At 34.9% G+C, this 22,168-nt stretch overlaps 1 protein-coding gene across 1 annotated transcript in view; it reads left to right on the top strand.

Moving 5' to 3' along the window:
• The window catches only part of LOC106092488 (putative fatty acyl-CoA reductase CG5065), a 35,993-nt gene extending 20,290 nt beyond the window's left edge, over window positions 1-15,703 (top strand). The window contains exons 2-10 of the mRNA XM_013259372.2: window positions 7,321-7,437; window positions 7,502-7,606; window positions 8,630-8,773; window positions 8,883-9,017; window positions 9,113-9,233; window positions 9,308-9,607; window positions 9,727-9,859; window positions 9,931-10,188; window positions 14,933-15,703. Coding sequence (XP_013114826.2) covers window positions 7,321-7,437; window positions 7,502-7,606; window positions 8,630-8,773; window positions 8,883-9,017; window positions 9,113-9,233; window positions 9,308-9,607; window positions 9,727-9,859; window positions 9,931-10,188; window positions 14,933-15,080 — 1,461 coding nt within the window. The 3' untranslated portion in view covers window positions 15,081-15,703. The remainder of the gene's footprint in view (window positions 1-7,320; window positions 7,438-7,501; window positions 7,607-8,629; window positions 8,774-8,882; window positions 9,018-9,112; window positions 9,234-9,307; window positions 9,608-9,726; window positions 9,860-9,930; window positions 10,189-14,932) is intronic.
• The last annotated feature ends 6,465 nt before the right edge of the window (window positions 15,704-22,168 follow it).

Below are 22,168 nucleotides of genomic sequence, written 5' to 3'. Positions count from 1 at the left end.
AGTCGGCAATCAAGGACTACACAATGTTATCTTGGAATTCAGTGCAGGAAACTCTACAATTACTAAACATCCATTGAACATTCCATTAAGGAACAGGGTATAGGTTAGGTTGATTGGGTTGCGTTCACTCGGAGGCCAGTTTGGCCCATTGTGGTGCCCTAGAAAAAGAGGGAAGAGAAAGAAGATAACAACAAAAGAAAAACAGAAGAAATGGAGAACCTGACCCGTGGGTGAAGAAACGCCCATCCCCACGCAAGCACGGATGTACCTACACCGGAGCTTATGGCACCCCCTTCGGAACCATACTATTCCTTCAACAGGGGATACATCTCTCATATCAATGAATGCAGTCCGATTAAAGTTTAAATTCAATGATAAGGGGCCTCCTTTTTTATGTCGAATACGAAGGGCATGTCGCATAGCTACACCACTTAGTAAAGAAGTTTGAATATGACAGGATACCTCACAAATGTTGGCAGCATTGGTAAAAGATTAACAACCGCTGAAAATTTTTCTGATGTTCACGCTGAGATTTGAACCCAAGCGTTCGGCGTCATAGGCGGTCATGCTAACCTCTGCGCCATGGTAGCCTCCAGTGGCTCCATAACTCTTCCCGTTCAAAAATTCCAGAATTACTCCCAAGATTTTTCGATTTGGCAACACTGTACCCTGACGAAAGGAAATATAGATGAGAAAAAAGGTGCGCATGTATGTATGAGCATTTCACATTGGAGCACGGGTCCACATTCATCCACAAGTTTCTAACAGTAGCCATATGTATGACCACGTGGTGGATCTCAACTATTCCCCTGTTGAAACCGTACATGCATTTCAAAGAGGGGCACTGTTCCACAATCACCTACCAAATAGATTGATAAGCACAAAAAATTATAAAACTGTTAGTGCAGCCCTCGTAGTTGTGTAATCGGTACACAACAACCAGTGGTTTTGCATTTGAGATAGGTTCATAAATTCTAAATAGGGATGATAGTACTAGGTCTGTAGAGAAAAATCCCGAAAGAGTTTTGAGTTCTCAGAGCAAACTTTTTTTAAGACTCTTTTCGTATGACCTAAAAAGAAGACGAAGTGTCCCGTAGGTCGATATAGACCTCACATAAAATCGCTATTTGCTTTCTTGAGCCCCAAGAAGCCTTAATTATTAAACCTGAAATTTGCTAAGTAAAATTCCTCCCGAAAGGTTCAACAACATCGAAATCTCCATTTCCGACCCTATAAAGTATATATATTCTTGATCAGCGTGAAAATCGAAGATGATCTAACCATGTCCGTCCGTCTGTCTGTTGTCCATAAGCAGGTTAATTTCGAAGATGGGCTATATCGGACTATATCTTGATATAGCCCCCATATAGACCAATACGTCGATTTAGGGTCTTAGGCCCAAAAAAGCCACATATATAATCCGATTTTGCTGAACTTTGGGTCAGTGAGTCGTGTTAGGCCCTTCGACATCCTTCGTCAATTTGGCCCAGATCGGTCCAGATTTGGATATAGCTCCCATATGGACCGAAACGCCGATTTAGGGTCTTAGGCCCATAAAAGCCCCAATTATTATCGGATTTTACTGAAATTTGGGAAAGTAAGTCGTGTTCGGCCCTTCGACATCCTTCATCAATTTGAGATCAGATCGGTCCAGATTTAGATGTAACTGCCATGTTGACCGATCTCTCGATTTCAGGTTTTGGGCCCATAAAAGGCGCATGTATTGACCGATTTGCCGAAATTTGGAACAGTGAGTTAAGTTAAGCCCCTCGACATACTTCTGCAAGATGGCACAGATCGGTTCAGATTTGGATATAGCTGCCATATAGACCGATCACTCGATTTAAGGTTTTGGGCCCATAAAAGGCGCATTATTGTCCGATGTCGCCGATATTTGGGACAGTGAGTTGTGTTAGGCCCTTCGACATCCTTCTTTAATTGGGCTCAGATCGGTCCAGATTGGATATAGCTGCCATATAGACCGATCTCTCGATTTAGGTTTTGGGCCCTTAAAAGGCGCACTTATTGTCCGATGTCGCCGAAATTTGGGACAGTGAGTTGTATTAGGCTCTTCGACATTTTTCTGAAATATAGCTGCCATATAGACCGAATACTAAATTTAAAGTATTGGCCCCATAAAAAGCACATTTTTAATCCGATTTCGCTGAAATTTGACACAGTGACTTATATTATATTATATATTATTATATTTTCGACATCCCTGTCGCATATGGTTCAGATCGGTTTATTTTTAGATACAGCTACTCAAAAGACCAATATTTTGTTATACACAATTGAACAATTACTTGTACTTATAACTACTTGGTCCAAATCGGAACATATTTCGATATAGCTACTATGGGGCATAAGGTATGCATTTTCACCAGATTTTGACGAAAGGTGGTTTACATATATACCCGAGGTGGTAGGTATCCAAAGTTCGGCCCGGCCGAACTTAACGCCTTTTTACTTGTCGTTTTTATTTATTCACAACAATCCACATCTAAACTGAAATTAATTTCTGTACATTTCTTACAGAATCGATGGGGATGGGCAACCAAGTTTCTGCCGGCAGAGACTAGCACGTGTTTTGTTATTTTACCCAAAATAGTATTGCAATGACATTTCTTTGAAATACTTTGGTAGAAGCAAATGAACTACGACCCCTTTAATTGTGAATTAATTACAAGGTTGTTCAAGGCTTGTTGCTGTCGTTAAGTTAGTGAAGTTAGGCCTATCAATTTAATACAAAAAGTTCTGGAAAAGAATATACCGTCTTATAAATGTCTTAAAATAGTATGGCAACGCTCAATATCTAGGATTCGAAGACAATGAGGTCAAAGTGCATGGCGGAATGTTTAGAGTTTCTGAACCAACCCTTGCCTGTGACATGGCTGGCTTAGCTTTCCGGGCACTATGGTTTTCTGGAAATGGAAAAGACAGACTATTATACTAGGGAAAACTCGTTCACATGACGCACCATCATCATGGCGAAATATGCTGAAGTACCCATAGACAACGATGCTACATCTAATGATATGACTTATCACAAGAGTCGCCTGCTGTACACATCTGCTAACTTGGTCACAAGGTCATGAGCCGACATATATTTCTATTGAAGTCCAAAACAACTGTTTTATAGTTACGACCTTAGCTAATACTGTACGAATGATTGTCTTAATAATAATTTTAGTCCCACGTGCTACATAAGAAGCAGTTCTTTTCTTTATTTCTCACGATAACCCTATGAGCTATGTCATCTTATATTCGATTCGTTTTCCCTTTCTCCAAGATTACCCTTTTTTTAGGATCCTGCTATAAATTAAACAAACCAAAACGTGCTCAAATCAATTACCCATAAATCGATAAAATTGCCACTGAAATCAGGAAATTCCATTAAAACTTTACTACCCCATTTGGGTATAAATCTAATAAGTGTTTCTCTCATAAACCTCCCCCCAACCCAATGGTCAACACAACACCCACCCATTTGAACGGGCAATGCGTTGTTCTATTTGGTATAATTTTACCACTTTGACTTTTCAACACGTTTTATGAAAACAATTTTAAAAATTTATAACTATAATTCCATGAGGAGTTTGGGGCCAGTGGTGGCAACCACTGGTAGACAGACAGACACATATACCCAGCAATTACTATCCCTATAATAATAGGTTGTATAACACAACACAGTACTGTCCACACTGTCGATAGTCGGCCGATGTTTGTTGTGGGAAGAAATTTAACGGACTTGTCTATTCAACAACTACAATTCTGGTCTTGCTTCCTTGGTGGTTTGGACAGACATTCATGACTTGTGCGCAAGGGCTATTAGAGTGATTTCTTTCCATTGAGTTGCATGCATTTAATGGACTCTTAATTTAAGTTTCCCTTATCAGTTTATTTGTCCCCATAACAGGAGCTAGGCTAATTAATTTACTCGTTTAGTTTTATAGTCTGCTCACAAAATGACCAATACGAGTACTAACTTTTGAGGGATGGGGGGTGCAATCATAAATACAACAAACTAAACATACACTTAATAAATGTTTGTAGCTTTTTTACGGGAGATAAAGACAGATTTATGGACAAGAAAAGAGAGAGAAGAAGACAGATTTATGGTTTGGAAAAGAAATAAGTGCGGCAAAGATGAACTTGAGATGCTTTAAGCAAATAACTTAGGTTTTCTTTAGAAAAACTTAAATTCAGCCTGGCTGAATTAGGTTTTCTATAGGAAACCTTAAATTCAGCCTGGCTGAATTAGGTTTTCTATAGGAAACCTTAAATTGAGCCTAGCTGAATTAGGTTTTCTATAGGAAACCTTAAATTCAGCCTAGCTGAATTAGGTTTTCTATAGGAAACCTTAAATTCAGCCTAGCTGAATTAGGTTTTCTATAGGAAACCTTAAATTCAGCCTAGCTGAATTAGGTTTTCTATAGGAAAACTTAAATTCAGCCTAGCTGAATTAGGTTTTCTATAGGAAAACTTAAATTCAGCCTAGCTGAATTAGGTTTTCTATAGGAAAACTTAAATTCAGCCTAGCTGAATTAGGTTTTCTATAGGAAAACTTAAATTCAGCCTAGCTGAATTAGGTTTTCTATAGGAAAACTTAAATTCAGCCCAGCTGAATTAGGTTTTCTATAGGAAAACTTAAATTCAGCCTAGCTGAATTAAGGGTTCTATAGGAAAACTTAAATTCAGCCTAGCTGAATTAGGTTTTCTATAGGAAAACTTAAATTCAGCCTAGCTGAATTAGGTTTTCTATAGGAAAACTTAAATTCAGCCTAGCTGAATTAGGTTTTCTATAGGAAAACTTAAATTCAGCTTAGCTGAATTAGGTTTTCTATAGGAAACCTTAAATTCAGCCTAGCTGAATTAGGTTTTCTATAGGAAAACTTAAATTCAGCCTAGCTGAATTAGGTTTTCTATAGGAAAACTTAAATTCAGCCTAGCTGAATTAGGTTTTCTATAGGAAAACTTAAATTCACCCTAGCTGAATTAGGTTTTCTATAGGAAAACTTAAATTCAGCCCAGCTGAATTAGGTTTTCTATAGGAAAACTTAAATTCAGCCTAGCTGAATTAAGGGTTCTATAGGAAAACTTAAATTCAGCCTAGCTGAATTAGGTTTTCTATAGGAAAACTTAAATTCAGCCTAGCTGAATTAGGTTTTCTATAGGAAAACTTAAATTCAGCCTAGCTGAATTAGGTTTTCTGTAGGAAAGCTTAAATTCAGCCTGGCTGAATTAGGTTTTCTATAGGAAAACTTAAATTCAGCCCAGCTGAATTAGGTTTTCTATAGGAAAACTTAAATTCAGCCTAGCTGAATTAGGTTTTCTATAGGAAAACTTAAATTCAGCCTAGCTGAATTAGGTTTTCTATAGGAAAACTTAAATTCAGCCTAGCTGAATTAGGTTCTCTATAGGAAAACTTAAATTCAGCCTAGCTGAATTAGGTTTTCTATAGGAAAACTTAAATTCAGCCTAGCTGAATTAGGTTTTCTATAGGAAAACTTAAATTCAGCCTAGCTGAATTAGGTTTTCTATAGGAAAACTTAAATTCAGCCTAGCTGAATTAGGTTTTCTATAGGAAAACTTAAATTCAGTCAGCTGAATTAGGTTTTCTATAGGAAAGCTTAAATTCAGCCTGGCTGAATTAGGTTTTCTATAGGAAAACTTAAATTCAGCCTGGCTGAATTAGGTTTTCTATAAGAAAACTTAAATTCAGCCTGGCTGAATTAGGTTTTCTATAGGAAAACTTAAATTCAGCCCAGCTGAATTAGGTTTTCTATAGGAAAACTTAAATTCAGCCTAGCTGAATTAGGTTTTCTATACGAAAACTTAAATTCAGCCCGGCTGAATTAGGTTTTCTATAGGAAAACTTAAATTCAGCCTGGCTGAAATAGGTTTTCTATAGGAAAACTTAAATTCAGCCTGGGTGAATTAGGTTTTCCATAGAAAAACTTAAATTCAGCCTGGGTGAATTAGGTTTTCTATAGATAAACTTAAATTCAGCCTGGCTGAATTAGGTTTTCTATACGAAAACTTAAATTCAGCCTGGTTGAATTAGGTTTTCTATAGGAAAACTTAAATTCAGCCTGGCTGAATTAGGTTTTCTATAGGAAAACTTAAATTCAGCCTGGCTGAATTAGGTTTTCTATAGGAAAACTTAAATTCAGCCTGGCTGAATTAGGTTTTCTATAGGAAAACTTAAATTCAGCCTGGCTGAATTAGGTTTTTTATATTAAAACTTAAATTCAGCCTAGTAAAAGTAAAACTTTTAGCCGAAAGTAAAACTTTTATGCCTTATTCAATGAGTTTTTTTATTCTTAAAATGTTTACATTTGTTATCCTAAACTTTTTGTTTACGATTTTTTTCTTATGTCCGTAGCCAACCTGGGGGGTAATTAACATTCTGAAATTATGTCCTCGCATTTGACCAAGTACTATATAATTGTTAACAAGGGAATAAATACTCACTCTTTCCCTTAGTACTTCTAAAGCAGCACCTGATTACCACCAGCACCAACTATTTAAGTGAGTTTTATGTGTGCGAACACATACTTCGTAATTCTGGACACTTTTTTTGGCTTCACTATTTTGTATGTAGTAGGGAATTTTATGCAGTAGGAAATTTTATGCAGCGTCAACAACAAGTTTTGAATAATTTAATGAGTATAGGAAGCAAGGTTACTGAAAAGTTTCTTTGTTGTTGTTGAAAGGACTTTTGGTATGTTGGGTTATAACAGATTCTGACTGTCGCCATATGCAAATGAGAGAACAACATGCGATTTGAGAGCTTTGCGTTTTTTCGTCGATTTTTGCTGAGAATTTAACACGTTTGTGACTTTTTTGCTTCTTACCAAGACGCATAACAAATCATAAAATTGCATACCGTATTTTACATGAAGTCTTATAGAATGTGTGGAAGTTGTGGGTAATTTAAATGCGGTAAGACTAGAAATGTACAGCAACATTTTCCATAGCTCCATCATTGTCAAATTTTTCCCAAATGTTGTACGATAGTGCCAGCAAGGTATTCTTCTGGGCTTGACTTTTGATTGGCGTGTAGCTGTAATCAAGTTTTACTTTATCTATCTTTTTATTTTCATCTCGGTGGTCCATTGCTCCGTACATTAAGGGCTCATTTCCGTTTATTAATGTCTATGTTTCAATAATAATAACCAGTGTTCAATCTTGTACATCAAATCAGTCATTTTGGCGTATGAGGCAAAATTTGTGTAAAAAATGCTTGGCCTTTCTAGTGTTAAGAGAAGTTAGAGTTCTTGCTAATCGTATTTTTCCTTTTTGTTCTTTTTTCAGGTTTTGGTTGAGAAACTATTACGTTCTTGTCCAGACATAAAAAACATATATCTACTGATACGACCTAAGCGAGGACATGAGGTATCACAGCGTCTTAATGAATTACTCGAAGCACCAGTAAGTTTTTTTTTTGCATATATAATTTAATCAATTTTGTCTAATTCCGTTGTTTCCTCAACAGCTTTTTGAAAAATTAAGAAGAGAAAAACCAAAGGATTTGAGTAAAGTTATTCCTATATCAGGCGATATTACATCCGAAGAATTGGGTATTTCCGATAGTGATCAGGTAAGATGTGTTGATGTTAAAAACAAGTAAAAAGGCGTTACCTCGGGTAATTATGTAAACCACCTTTTGTTATAATTCGGTGGATAATTTGTGCCCCCATAGCAGCTTTATTGAAATATGGTCCGATTTGGACCACATTTGACAGGGATATTGAGTGGACTAATAAGTAAAGTCATTGTTCAATTTTGTAGAACAAATGTTGGTCTTTTTGGTAGCTATATCCAAATATAGACCGATCTGAACCATATACGACATGGATGTCGAAAAGCCTAACATAAGCCACTGTGTCAAATTTTAGTGAAATCGGATTTTAAATGTGCTTTTTATGGGGCCAAGACTTTAATTCGAGAGATCGGTGCATTATGCATTTTTCACAGGATTATGACGAAAGCTAGTTTAAATATATACCCGAGTTGGTTGGTATCCAAAGTTCGGCCCAGCCGAACTTAATGCATTTTTACTTGTTTGAGCTTAAGTTTTGCTATGTGTTTCCGCACATTTAAATTCCTACTGTGGATTGAATATTTCTTCTTCGCGTAAATATTACCAAACAATATATATCTTAAAAATTCTTGTTTTCTTTTCTTGTACCTGGCTGCCATTTGTTTGTTGCTCTAATGATTTTTGACATTAGACATACCAGCATTTTTGTACCTAAACATTTTCACTTTCTGAGGTTGCCTCTGCACTCAACCTAACTTCTGAAAAACTGAATGCTCTTTGCTCAATTAAAAAAAAAAGGAAAAATGTTGTGTGTGGAAATGTGTCTATACCAGTGACAAGCAACATTATGGCTAACGTTTAATTGTTGAAAAGAAATGTTACACAGTTACAATAACAGAAAAACTTCGTAATACAAGTATTTTGTCGTAAAAAGGTCCTAAACGGTTTTTTTTTTGTTTGCCTATACTAAATATCACTTCTTGCTGCCGTGCCGAAAACACTTTAAACCTTAATGTAAAACCATTTACTATAAATAAGTTTTAAACTAATTTGTTTTTTTTTTCTTTCTTTGATTTTTAGGCTTTATTGTGTCGCAATGTCTCGATTGTATTCCATTCAGCTGCCACTGTTAAATTCGATGAAAAGCTCAAATTATCAGTTACAATCAATATGTTAGGGACAAAACGTTTGGTGGAGCTATGCCATCGTATGATGTCCTTAGATGTAAGTAATTTGACTAAAAGCTTAACAGAGTTCAAACTAATCACTCCTTTGGATCATAAGATAACAATAACACTAACCATATTTTTCTCCTTCTTCATCATTTTGCTAGGCACTAATCCATGTTTCCACTGCCTATTGCAATTGCGATAGAACCGAAGTATCTGAAGTAATATATGCACCACCCTACAATCCCGATGATATTATTTCCTTAGTAAATTGGCTTCCGGAAGATACACTCGATAAGGTAAGTGATATTATCCATCATTCTCATCGTACTCAGGAAGAGATTTGTAATACAAATACATCCTGTGATGTTGTTGTGTTTTTTTTTTGCTACAGCTTACCCCCTCATTGATTGGTGAACGTCCAAATACTTATACATTTACAAAAGCCTTAGCTGAACATATGCTACTCAAAGAGGCCGGTAATCTTCCAGTTGCCATTGTGAGGCCATCTATAGGTGTGTGCACATATTCAACATGTGGAATAATGAACATTTTTAACGCATTTTTTTTTCTACGTTATTTTCTACAGTGACTGCCAGCTTAAACGAACCCTTTGCCGGTTGGATTGATAATCTAAATGGTCCCACTGGACTGCTATCAGCCATGGCCAAGGGTATATTCCGCACCATTGTCTGTGAGGAGAATTGTATTGCCGATGTGGTACCTGTTGATATTGTGATTAATCTAATGATAACGGCCGCCTGGCGCACAGCATCACATAAAACTGATAATTTATTAATTTACAATTGTTGTACCGGCCAAAGACATCCCATTACGTGGGGCACATTTGTTAACTATGCCGTTGATCTTGCGCGCAAACATCCATTGGGTATGTATGAAAAATTCACAGAAAATAATATACACATCAACATTTGGAGAACAAAACCAACTTGTGATGTGTATTTCTTCGAGTAGATAAATTAAAGCTTCTCCCATTTTCTTTAACAGAGGGTTGTGCTTGGTATCCAGGTGGTTCGCTGCGCAGCAATGCTACCATGAATTCTGTTAATGCTTTTATTGTACATTATATACCAGCCTATATATTGGATGTAATGGCACGGTGTATTGGCAAAAAGCCCATGTAAGTGCATTTAAACCCCTTGCAAAAAGCTTAGAATTGGGATAACCCAATTTTTCTTTGTTCATTTGCAGTTTTGTTAAAATCCAGAATAAAATCGCCAAAGCTGTTGAATGTTTGAATTACTTTGCCACACACGAATGGCAATTCAAAGATGACAATGTTTGCGCTTTACTTCAGACCCTGAGTCCAAACGATCGCGATAATTTCGTATTCGATGTGACCACAATTAATTGGGAAAAATATATGGAACGATATGTGCTTGGCTTTAGAGAGTTTCTGTTCAAACAAAAGCCACAATCATTACCGGGAAGTCGAAAAAAGATGATGAGGTAAGTAATAGCTTGTATGTATGTACATAGAAACAGAGTGCCAGAAGGTATACAGATATACGGCCTTATTCACAAAACTTAATGTAAGTTTGAAATAGGTTTATTTGACATATTTCCTTTATAGAACTGTCAAATAAACCTAATTTAAGGCTTCATATAGTTTTATGAATAGGTCCCATAGAGTTCAACAAGGTCTCTGACCAAATTCTTCCTATATGAATTTTTTTTAGACCACATTTGGCATGGATCGGAGAAGTGGGAACGGAATTTTTTTCCATTTGTATAAGAACAGATGATTGATTTATATGAAACCTATACCAGACCATGAACTGGTTTCGCCCTTTTCTTTGGGAAATGGTAGTTTTAGTACACTTTCTTTTGGGTAATAGTAGTTTTAGTATCTCTTTCCTTTAAGAGGTACTTTTTCCCTTTCCCTTGGGGAAAAGTAGTTTAAATACCTTTTGCCTTACAAAAGGGTAGTTAAAGTAACTCGTTCCTTAGGAAAGGATAGGTTTAATACCCTTTTCTTTGGGAAAAGGTAGTTCTAGTCTTACAAAAGGGTAGTTAAAGTAACTCGTTCCTTAGGAAAGGATAGGTTTAATACCCTTTCATTGGAAAATGACAGTTTTAGTAACCTTATCATGGGAAGAGGTAGTTTAAGTACCCTTTCCTTTCGGAAAATTTTTGTACCCCTTTCCTTTGAGAAATCGTAGTCTTAGTAACCTTTTCTTTGGGAATAGGTAGTTTTAGTACCTCTTTCCTTTATGAAAGGGTAGTTTAAGTACCCTTTTTCCTTAGGAAAAGGCAGTTTTAGTACCTTTTTCCTTAGAAAAGAGTAAGTTTAATACAATTCTAGTGTCCTTTTATTTGGAAAATGGCAGTCTAAGTAAACTTATCTTGGGAAGGGGTAGTTTAAGTACCCTTTCCTTTGACAAATTTTAGTTTTAGTGCTGCTTTCCTTTGAGAAAACGTAGTCTTAGAACCTTTTTCTTTGGAAAGGGTAGTTTTAGTACCTCTTTCCATTAAGAAAGGGTAGTTTAAGTACATTTTCGTTTGGGAAAGGGTAGTTTAAGTACCTTTTTCCTTAGGAAAGTGTAGTTTAATTACATTTTTCCTTTGGAAAGGGTTGATATAATACACTTTTCTTTGGGTAATAGTTTCCTTTCCTTTGGCAAATCCCTATCCTTCGGCAAATTTTAGTTCTAGTACCGCTTTCCTTTGAGAAAGCGTAGTTTTAGTATCTCTTTCCTTTAAGAAAGGGTAGTTTAAGTACCTCTTTCCTTTAAGAAAGGGTAGTTTAAGTACCTCTTTCCTTTAAGAAAGGGTAGTTTAAATACCTTTTCTTTTGGGAAAGGGTACACTTTCCTTAGAGAAAGAGTAGGTTTAAAACCCTTCCTTTGGGGAAGGGTGTTTTGGTACCCTTTTCTTTGGAAAGGGGTAGTGTTAGTACCTTTTCCTTGGGAAAAGGGTAGTTTTAGTACGCTTTCTTTTGGGTTAGGGTAGTTTATGTACCCCTTTCCTTTGGGACGGGAGAGTTTTAGTACTCTTTCCTTTGGTAAAGGTTAGTTTTAGTACCCTTCCCTTTAGGAAAAGGTTCCTTTGAGAGGAGAAGTTTTGTAACCTTTCCTTTGGGAAGGTGTAGATGTGGTACCCTATTCTTTGGAAACGGGTAGTTAAAGTACCCTATCCTTTGGGAAAGGGTATTTTCCTTCGGGAAAGGGTAGAATTAGTACCCTTCCCTTTGGGAAAGGGTATTTTTGGCACCCCTTCTTTTAGGCAAGGGTAGTTTTAGTACCCTTTCCTTTGGAAAAGTATAGTTGAAGTACCCTCGCCTTTGGAAAAGGGTAGTTTTATTACCCTTGCCTTTGGGAAAGGGTAGTTTTAATACCCTTGTCTTTGGGAAAGGGTAGTTTTAGTACCCTTTCCTTTAAGAAAAAGTAGTTTTAGTACCCTTGTTTATGACAAAGGGTAGGTTTAGTACCCATTCCTATGGAAAAGGGCAGTTTTAGAACCCATTCTTTTGGAAAAGTGTAGTTTTAGTAGCCTTTTCTTTGAGAAAGGGTTTAAATAACCTAAAACTTGTTTTAGTACTAAAACTTGTTTCTATCCTAAAAACTATCCTCTCACAAAGGAAAGGGTATTAATCCTTTGGGAAAGGTTAGTTTTAGTATCCTTTCCTTTAGAAATGGGTAGTTTTAGTATGCTTTCCTTTTGGGAAAGATTGTTTTAGTACTAAAACTATCCTCTCACAAAGGTAAGGGTACTAATCCTTTGGGAAAGTATAGTTTTAGTTTCCTTTCTTTTAGGAATGGGTTATTTTAGTACCCATTACTTTGGGAAAGGTTTGTTTTAGTACCAGTTTCTTTGGGAAAGGGTTGTTTTTGTACCAGTTTTTTTAGGAAAGGGTAGTCTTAGTAACGTTTCCTTTGTGAAGGGATAGTTCAAGTACCGCTTCCTTTGGAAAAAGGTAGTTTAAGTATCCTTTCCTTAAGGTAAGGTTAGTTTAATTAAAGGGAAAAGGGTAGTTTTATTAGCCTTGTCTTTGGGAAATGGTATTTTTTGTACCCTTTTCTTTGGGAAGGGGTTGTTTTAGTACCCTTTCCTTTGGAAAAGGGTAGTTTTAGCACCCTTTTCTTTGGGATGGGGAGTTTTAGTATCGCTTTTCTTTGGGACAGAATAATTTGAGTACCCTTTGGTTTGGGAAAAGTTAGTTTTTTACCATTTCCTTTAAGAAAGGGTAGGTTTAAAACCCTTTCCCTCAGATAAAGGTAGGTTTAATGCCCTTGCCTTTGGGAAGGGGTAGTTTAAGTACCCTTTGCTTTTGGAAGGGGTAGTTTAAGTACCCTTGCTTTTGGAAATGGGTAGCCTTAGTACCCTTTCCTTTGGGAAGTGGTAGTCTTAGTACCCTTTCGTTTGACAAACGATAGTTTTAATACCTTTTTTTTTGGGAAACGCTAGTTTTAGAACCCTTTTCTTTCGGAAAGGGTTGTTGTGGTACCCATGCCGTTGGGAAAGGTAGTTTTGGTACACTTGCCTTTGGGAAAGGGTGTCTTTAATACGCTTACCTTTGGGAAAGGGTAGTTTTAATACTTTCCATTTATGAAATAGTAGGTTTGGTACCCTTGCCTTAGGGAGAGGTTAGTTTTAGTACCCTTGCCACTGGCAATGGGTAGTGTTAGTACCCTTTCCTTTGAGACAGGGTAGCTTTAGTACCCTTTCCTTTGGAAAGTGTTAGTTTTTGTATCTTTCCTTAGAGAAAGGGTAATTTTAGTACCTTTTTCTTGGACAGGTTTAGTTTTAGTACACCTTTGACTTTGGGAAAGAGCAGTTTTAGTACCCTTATCTTTGACAAAGGGTAGTTTTAGTACCCTTGCCTTTGGGGAATGGCAGTTTTAGTACACTTTTCTTTGGGAAAGGATAGTTTTAGCATTATTTTCTTTGGAAAAGGGTAGTTTTAGTACCCTTTCCATCGGGAAAAGTTGGGTTTAGTACCCTTTCTATTGAGTTAGGGTAGTTTTAGTACCGTATCTATTGGCAAAGTGTAGTTTTAATATCCATTCTATTGGTAAAGGTTAGTTTTTGTACCCTTTCCTTTGAAAAAGGGTAACTTTAGTACCATTTTCTTGGACAAGGGTAGTTTTGGTTCACTTTCTTTGGGACAGGGGTAGTTTTAGTACGCTTGCCTTTGGCAAAGAGCAGTTTTAACACCCTTAACCTTGAAAAAGGGTGTTTTTAGTACACTTTCCTTTGGGAAGGGTAGTTTTAGTACCCTTTCCATTGAGAAAAAGTAGTTTTAGTAACATTTCTATTGAGAAAGTGTATTTTTAGTACCCTTCCTATTGGGAAAGGTTAGTTTAACTCTTTCTCTTCCTTTGAAAAAGTGTAGGTGTAGTACCCTTTCCCTTGAGAAAGGGTAGTTTATGTAACATTTCCTTTGAGAAAGGGTAGTTTAACCGAACTTTCTTTTGGGAAGGTGTGGTTTACGTACCCTTTTTTTGAGAAAGTGTGGTTTTGGTACCCTTTCCTTTGGGAAAAGAGAAGATGTCCAATGTAAGGTTCTTATTTCTTTGAAGAATCATCTGAATAAGCAAAATGCAAATTTTGAACATGAACATTCCACTAAGGAACGGGGGCAAACTTCTAACATATCAATGAGTGCAGTCCGATTCAAGTTTAAGCTCAATGATAAGGGTCCTCCTTTTTATAGCCGAGTCCGAACGGCGTGCCGCAGTGCGACACCTCTTTGAAGAGAAGTTTTACATGGTTTCACAAATGTTGCCAACATTAGGAGGGGAAAAGCACCGCTGAAAATTTTTTCTGATGGTCTCGCCAGGATTCGAACCCAGGCATTCAGCGTCATAGGCGGACTTGCTAACCTCTGCTCTACGGTGGCCTCGTCTCGTCTGAATAAGCAGATTTGAATATTGCCAAATTTTAAGGCTTTTTAAAGCGTTTTGGCTATATAATGTCCGTTGCTGCTGCTCGATCAAAGAGACAGATCTTATCTCACAGCAGTGGGCGCAAAGCATTAAGTACAGCGTAAAAATCATTGCGTCGGATGGTATCAACCTCAATCTGATGCACAAACAAGCCATGCTTTGTCTCTGGCTGTGTATTGAGCAGTAGGTGGACAGTTTAAGCGCCATCCACCATATCACTACACCATATAGTATAAGAGGTCTGCCACAGACATTAAAAAAATTGGTTTTATTATTATTAAATTTTTTTGCTTTTCTCATTTCAGATTGTATTATATCGATATATTAACAAAACTGTTTATGGTCATTTGTACTTGGCGTTTCCTGATGTCACGTTCAAAACGTTTGAATGCCTTGTGGTCATCATTTTTACAAAATATTTTAAAATTAGTGCGTTTAATGCCATTTTTGTAATATAACTTCTAAACTACCGCAAACAAACCAACCAACTACTCAATTATTACTTTTTGGGGAATGAGCTAGAAAAAAAATACACAAAAATCACAAACAAAACAAAAGATAAGAGAACAAACACATAACTCTACATTTACAAGGACAAAAACAAACACAGACACAAACAGAAACAGAAACACCCATACATATTTAAGCATCTAGAGTGTAATTAAGTTAAAATTTTTGTTTTATTATTTTTTTTTAGTTATGTACCATTTAGTTTTTGTTTTTATTTTATGCATTTTTTTTTTTGTTTATTATGTCATTTATTTGGCTAATTTTTAAATTTAGTTGTTTTTATATGGAAAGTGCGAATGATTTATGTATTTATATAAATATAAATATACCTATATATATATAAAATAAAATAAAAACTATTATTATAATTATTGCATACTTTTTGTCATAATTAAATTAATTCTTTATTCTTGTTTTATTATACATGCATACATATACATATAACTACACTTTATTATATTATATGAAAAATAATAATTAAGGCTTTTTATTAGATGATGATGATGATGACGATGATAACGATAATGAAAATGTGGTGAATGATTCAATGATTTCAGCAAAATAATGATGAAAATTTATTTTTTGTTAATTAAGTTATAGCTGGAGTGTTCGAGAGAAACTGTAATGGAAAAATGATAGGGAGAGATTCTTTGTTGAATTATACAGAACAATTTCTTAAGCTACATAAATTCCAACATTCAAGTTCCTTAATTTTTTTGAAAACAATTATATGCAACTAACTTGAAATATGAATTGAGTTAAACAATTTGGTAAATGATTTTAAAACTGCTTTAAGTTCTCTTGGTTATCATGTAAGATTTGAAGTGAATGCTACCATTTAGTTAAGTTTGTAATGACTTTGTAAAATCTAACTCAGACAATGTTTATGCATTATGATACCATAGTTATATTTTGATGTGAAAACCAAAACCTCTAGTCAGAATCGTAACCACCTTTCCGGTAGTGGTAATCCAACTTCATCAACCAAGATTGAACATTACAAATTTTTCGATACTTTTTGATATTTCATATTTGATGTTGACATAGAGACTTGAATTGGCTGTAAGAAGAACATATGAATTGATAATGAAAAACTGTAAACAGTTTTTAAATTAACAATATGTTATATATACAGATATATTAGATACTGTTGTGTGCAATATTATAATTGAATAGTTAACAAAAAAAAATTTTTTAAATTTCTTATTCATATTAAAACTAAACATTGTTCCACTCAGAAAAACTAGGAAGTGTGCTTTTTCCATCTCAATTCCATAATTTAGAATGTTGTAATATTTTAAAATTAATTACTTCATAACCCGTATATGGAGTTAGATACACATTTGAGTTGAAAAGTCTTTAAAGTTCCTTAAATAACATTCAATTGTAATCTATGCTGTAATGTAAAACTTTCCAGTGTGTGCGTATATAACTCAAGGTTTTACTAAAATATGGCTAAATGACAAATGGCTAAACTTGTTTTATAAATGAGTTGATAATTTTGCTTTGTCTCTTTTTATATGCTCCATCATAGAATGTTGGGCGTACTCACTTCTCACCTTTGGTGTGTCACACCTTGAAGTACAGGTCTAATATGCCATGAAACATATACCTTCTTCATCAATCCAATGGCAGCCGGTTGTACGTACCGGATTGACCCGATGAACTCCATTTTCGACAAGGGCTGCTCACCTCAGTGTTCAACACACTGCTACAACAACAACAACAACCTTCTGCATAGTCATGACATTATAGATCGATCTAGCTATGTCCCTCCATGTATCCCAAAAACTTCGAATTGAGTTAAGCCAATTGCTTAAAAAATTTTTATAAATCCTACTTGATAAAGGCCAATGTAAGCAGAGCTTAGCATGTACCTGGCGAATAAAAGAATTATTTTTCATCCGTGGTAATTACCGCTCTACACTTGAGAGGTATTCGACTACTTTAATTAATCAGCATTTATTGATGTGCTAAAATGCTCCTGGTAATCATATAAGACAATGCTCCTGGTAATCATGTAAGACAATTGAGATTTATTTATGCTACACACTACAGTGGTCGGTTAACCCTTCAAGTTCACATGCAAGCTGTTAGTTATTTCCCAGTGTTAAAAGCTCACCTTTTTTACAATGGAATATCTCTGTGGTCCGGCACCCCGAACAAGTGAATTTTTGTAGTGTATAGCCAAATTGTTGAATGATCTGCGACAGTTGAGAACAGTTTTTGAAATCAGCAATACAATCTTCAGAGTTTTCATTGCTGCCTGCTTGTCAGAGAAGTTATTTATACCACCCATTGTTAAGACATTGTATCTCAGTCACTTCCTTACTTTGTTAGTTGCAAGGATGTCAACTTGATACCCACTGCAGACAAAGACAAGCTTATCTATATGCGAAGCCCCAGGCCTTTAGAGTGTAGCTTAGTACCCAAATCCTAGGCTACCTGTGGCATTCCATAAAGAAGATAAATAATCTATATAACAGGTAATAGAGAACTTCTTTATGGAGGGTATATTATAGATCATCCAATTTGCCTTATCTGGTATAGTGGTACAGTGCTCTCTTTCAAACAGCAAATAAATTTCCAAATTTTGCCCATGAACATTCCACTAGGGAACAGGGGCAAACTTCTCAAATATCAATGAGTGTAGTCCGATTCAAGTTTAAGCTCAATGATAAGGGGCCTCCCTTTTATAGCCGAGTCCGAACGGCGTGCCGCAGTGCAACACCTCTTTGAAGAGAAGTTTTACAGGGCATAGTACCTGACAAATGTTGCCACCGCTGAAAATTTTTTTCTGGTAGTCTCGTCAGGATTCGAACCCTGGCATTCAGCGTCATAGGCGGACATGCTAACCTTTGCCCTACGGTGGCCTCCAAACAGCTGCTCAGCAAAAATTTGTAACTTACACAGCCTGTCATATTGGGCATTGTATTAAAGGCTATATAGAGTCCGTTGCTGCTGTTAGATCAAAGAGACAGATCTTATAGCCTCACAGCAGTGTTTGCACCAATTTGCCTAGCCATAATATCCAAAGGCGTTAAGTACTGCATTAAAATCATTGCGTCAGATGGTATCAACCTCAATCTGATGCACAAATAAGCCATCCTTTGGCTCTGGCTGAGTATTTAGCTGTAGGTGGACAGTTTAAGCGCCATCCACCATATCACTACACCATATAGTATAAGAGGTCTGATGACTACCAAATTTTGCCAAAGACCCTCTTGCAGGTGTATGGGAGTTGGCTTTCTCATTTCCAAATGTTGGATTTGTAGTTGAATTTCCTGTATACTAGAATCAAGGTATTTTGCGCCAGATAATTTGACCTACAATTTCCTGAGTTATATCTCTAAAATTGCTGGGAAACTTTCCCTTAGCCGCAAAGGCCACGTCATCAGCATATGCCACCACTTTTACACACTTTTCTTATAGAGACAACAATATTTTGTTATTGGCTATATTCCAAAGAAGTGGTGCTAATACGGCTCCTTGATATGTCCTTATACTGATCTATTTGTGTAGGTGTAAATATTTTGAACCTGTCGTAGTAAGTAAGCTATTAATTAACTTTCTTACTGTGAAATTGACTATCAGAATTTCCAGCAGCTTTATGGTAGACTTTGGTTTTACATTGACGGTAACCGCAATGGCAAGAAATGTATCAATGAATAGTGAGAACACTTCTATGTAGCCGGCTAGAGTTGGAGAGCTGTTTCAGTGGACTTTCCCATGCTAAAGGCATCCTGTCAAGAAGTCAAGATCCGAGATCGATTTATATGGCAGCTATCTCAGGTTTGAACCGATTTTGATCAAACTTAGCACAATTGTTGGAAGTCACATTTCAGACCAACTGAATAATAATTGCGTCATCTAGAGGCTCAAGAATTCAACATCTTTTGCTTTCATGAGGTAAGATTTTTCTGGTTTTGCAATCCCCTTTGATGCAATATTAGACCAAATCGGATATGCATATACATATGTTGAAGTATTTAAAGAGGAACTGATGTTCACCTATCCGAGGCTGAGACTCTAGCCCATTAAAGATGAATGTGACTAATTACAAGAAATTCGGATCAACATGACCATCTGTACTTCGTAAATAAAAGGACAAACAAACAGAAGAACATGTCTGTATTGGTATTAGACAAATTTTCATGAACATTTCCTTAAGGAGTGCTCTCATCATCAATGAGTGCTCTCCGCTTCAAGTTTAAGCTCAATGATAATATTGGAATATATTTGGTACCAAATATATACAAGGTACCAAATTGTCGAAATGAGTTTTATGGCAGACTGTCACTATAACTTACAATGGACCGTGATGTCGGATGATAAATCTCTCTGATCCAAGTTAACTAGGAATACAATATTTCCTGTTTCTACAAAAAATATGCATTTTTTATTAAATTCAAAGATTTGAGCCAAAGATAAAGAATTTAGTTACAGATACCCAATTTTCAAAATTTTTAAGGAAATACTTACTTTGGTAAAAAAAAATATTTCTTAATATTAAAGAAAAATTTTTATGGGGAACACTTTTTTACTTGAAATTAAGAAAAATTTCTAGGGTTAATAATTTTTTACGTCAATTTAGGAAACTTTTCTCAATGAATTTTTTTTTTATTTGATTTTAAGAAAACTTTCTTTTACTAAAAAGTGTTTTACTACATTTTAAAATTGTTTTGAACTTAAATTGTAGTATAATAAAGGCTTACGCAATTGATCGAAACTCTGAGACAATCTTAATGTTCATTATTCTAACGCGACTTACATTTAAAGACAACAGCATTGTTTTGAAATTTTTGCTTCATTGCCAGGTAACATTTTTTTAATTTGTAGGATTTTTGTTTTTTTTTTTTTGTAATTGCTAACATCAAAACAAAGATCTCTCCCCAAATGAAATTAACGTTTCAGATACATGAACTTAACCACTACCAGTGATAACAGCTAAAAAATAACACCATATAAGAAATCGGCTTAGTTGTATACATTATTAATGTAAGTAAGAAGAGAGCAAGAATCACAAAAAGTTCACAAATATTAATTTCAGGATTTATGTTATAGTTTTTGTTTTTTTTATTAATATTATTTATTCATAACACACAGAATTACACACATACACAAGACGACATACTATAATCTCGCTAATTGTTTATTTTTCTCTATAAAAAAAATAATTAAAAACAAAACTCCCAAAAATAAGAAAATAACAAAGAAAAAATCGTGGAAAACTTTCCCAACAAGCAATTCTCCTTAAACTATTTCTAAAATTACAATCTAAACACAAAGAAACAAAAACAAACACAACAAATTATAGTTGTAGTCATTATACAAAAAGAAGAAAGAAAACAAAAAAACAACATGAAAAAAAAATCCAGCATTAAACAAAAATACCACAAAAAATAATGCATAAAACTTTAGTGCAGTTTTTATTATTAAAAAAAACGAAAAAAATTTAAAGAAAAAATAATAATGATGCTTATTGTTGCTTTAAACAAAATATATAGTAAAATTACAAAAAAAAACAAAACAAAACCATAACAGTAACTAACTTAATTGGTATTATAATAAAAAAAACGAAAAAACAAATAAAAATGAACATGAGAAAAACATAAAAAATAAAATTTAGTTTAAACAATTTTTACAAACGTTATTATTAAACGAAACTAAAACTAAATGATTATTAATTAATGCTAATTTAATTGACAACAAAAGAAAACAAAATTAAAAAATAACATAAAATAATTAAAGAAAACTAAAGACATTGACATTTGCAAATCATACCAACCAATCCAGAAGAAGACAACAAAACCAATTAGACAACAACAAACAAAACATCCATTAGATTTATTACAACAAAATTTAGAAAAGCCCAAGAAAAGAAATTATAAAATAATTATAACTAATTAACTATTATTTAAAACGAAAAACAAAAATGCGTAATAAACAAAAGACATTAGTTCTTTACTGAAATACACAACAGACACACACACACAACATGTAATAATGATAATTACGAGTAAAGGTGAACAAAAACAAAACAAAAAAAAAACATACATTACGAATATGTCTTTGAGTTATTTTTATTCAAAGGGAAAAGGAGTAAGAATAAAAAAAAAAAAAACAAGAATCACGTGAGTATACCACATGGACAAAATACATATGTATATGGATATAACATATCAAGATAAGCTAAGGCACAAATCCAATGGTGTTTCCAGAATTTCGGAATTCGAAAATCTAAGGAAGCTAGAGCATTTTCGAACTCACGTAGGTGTTTTTTGTATTTTTCGGACACCAATTATGCGGTTGTGAGCTTGTTTTCTGAAGAAAACACTCGGGAGTCGGGCAAAACCACATTTATTTGACACATACTTCACTTCTGTATACTCAACTCAAAAAAAAATTTCGCATCAAAAATTTCAAATTTTGGTAAGGTTACCCCCTTTAGAAAAAAAAATGCAAAAAAAAAATAAAATGTTTAATTTAAGGGATTTTTGATATCTTTACGATTCGTCTTCGAATTTCGAACTGCGAAATGCTTGAAAATGTTCTAAATTCGAATAAATGAAAGAGTTACAGCGTTTTCGAACTTTAAAATGACCTTGAAATTTTTAGGCCTAAATAAATCGGTTTTATGGATTTGTTTCGTAGAAAACATTCGGGTATTGATTCAACCAGCACCATTACGGAAAGAGCTTTACCTCACGAATCCAATGGTGTTTCCAGAATTTCGGAATTCAAAAATCTAAGGAAGTTAGAGCATTTTCGAACTCACGTAGGTGTTTTTTGTATTTTTCGGACACCAATTATGCGGTTGTGAGCTTGTTTTCTGAAGAAAACACTCGGGAGTCGGGCAAAACCACATTTATTTGACACATACTTCACTTCTGTATACTCAACTCAAAAAAAAATTTCGCATCAAAAATTTCAAATTTTGGTAAGGTTACCCCCTTTGGAAAAAAATGCAAAAAAAATAAAATGTTTAATTTAAGGGATTTTTGATATCTTTACGATTCGTCTTCGAATTT

Source organism: Stomoxys calcitrans, chromosome 5, assembly GCF_963082655.1.
Source record: "Stomoxys calcitrans chromosome 5, idStoCalc2.1, whole genome shotgun sequence".
Lineage (NCBI taxonomy): Eukaryota > Metazoa > Arthropoda > Insecta > Diptera > Muscidae > Stomoxys > Stomoxys calcitrans.
The sequence above is the reverse complement of the archived record's forward strand: the minus strand, read 5'-3'. Positions and strand labels throughout refer to the sequence as shown.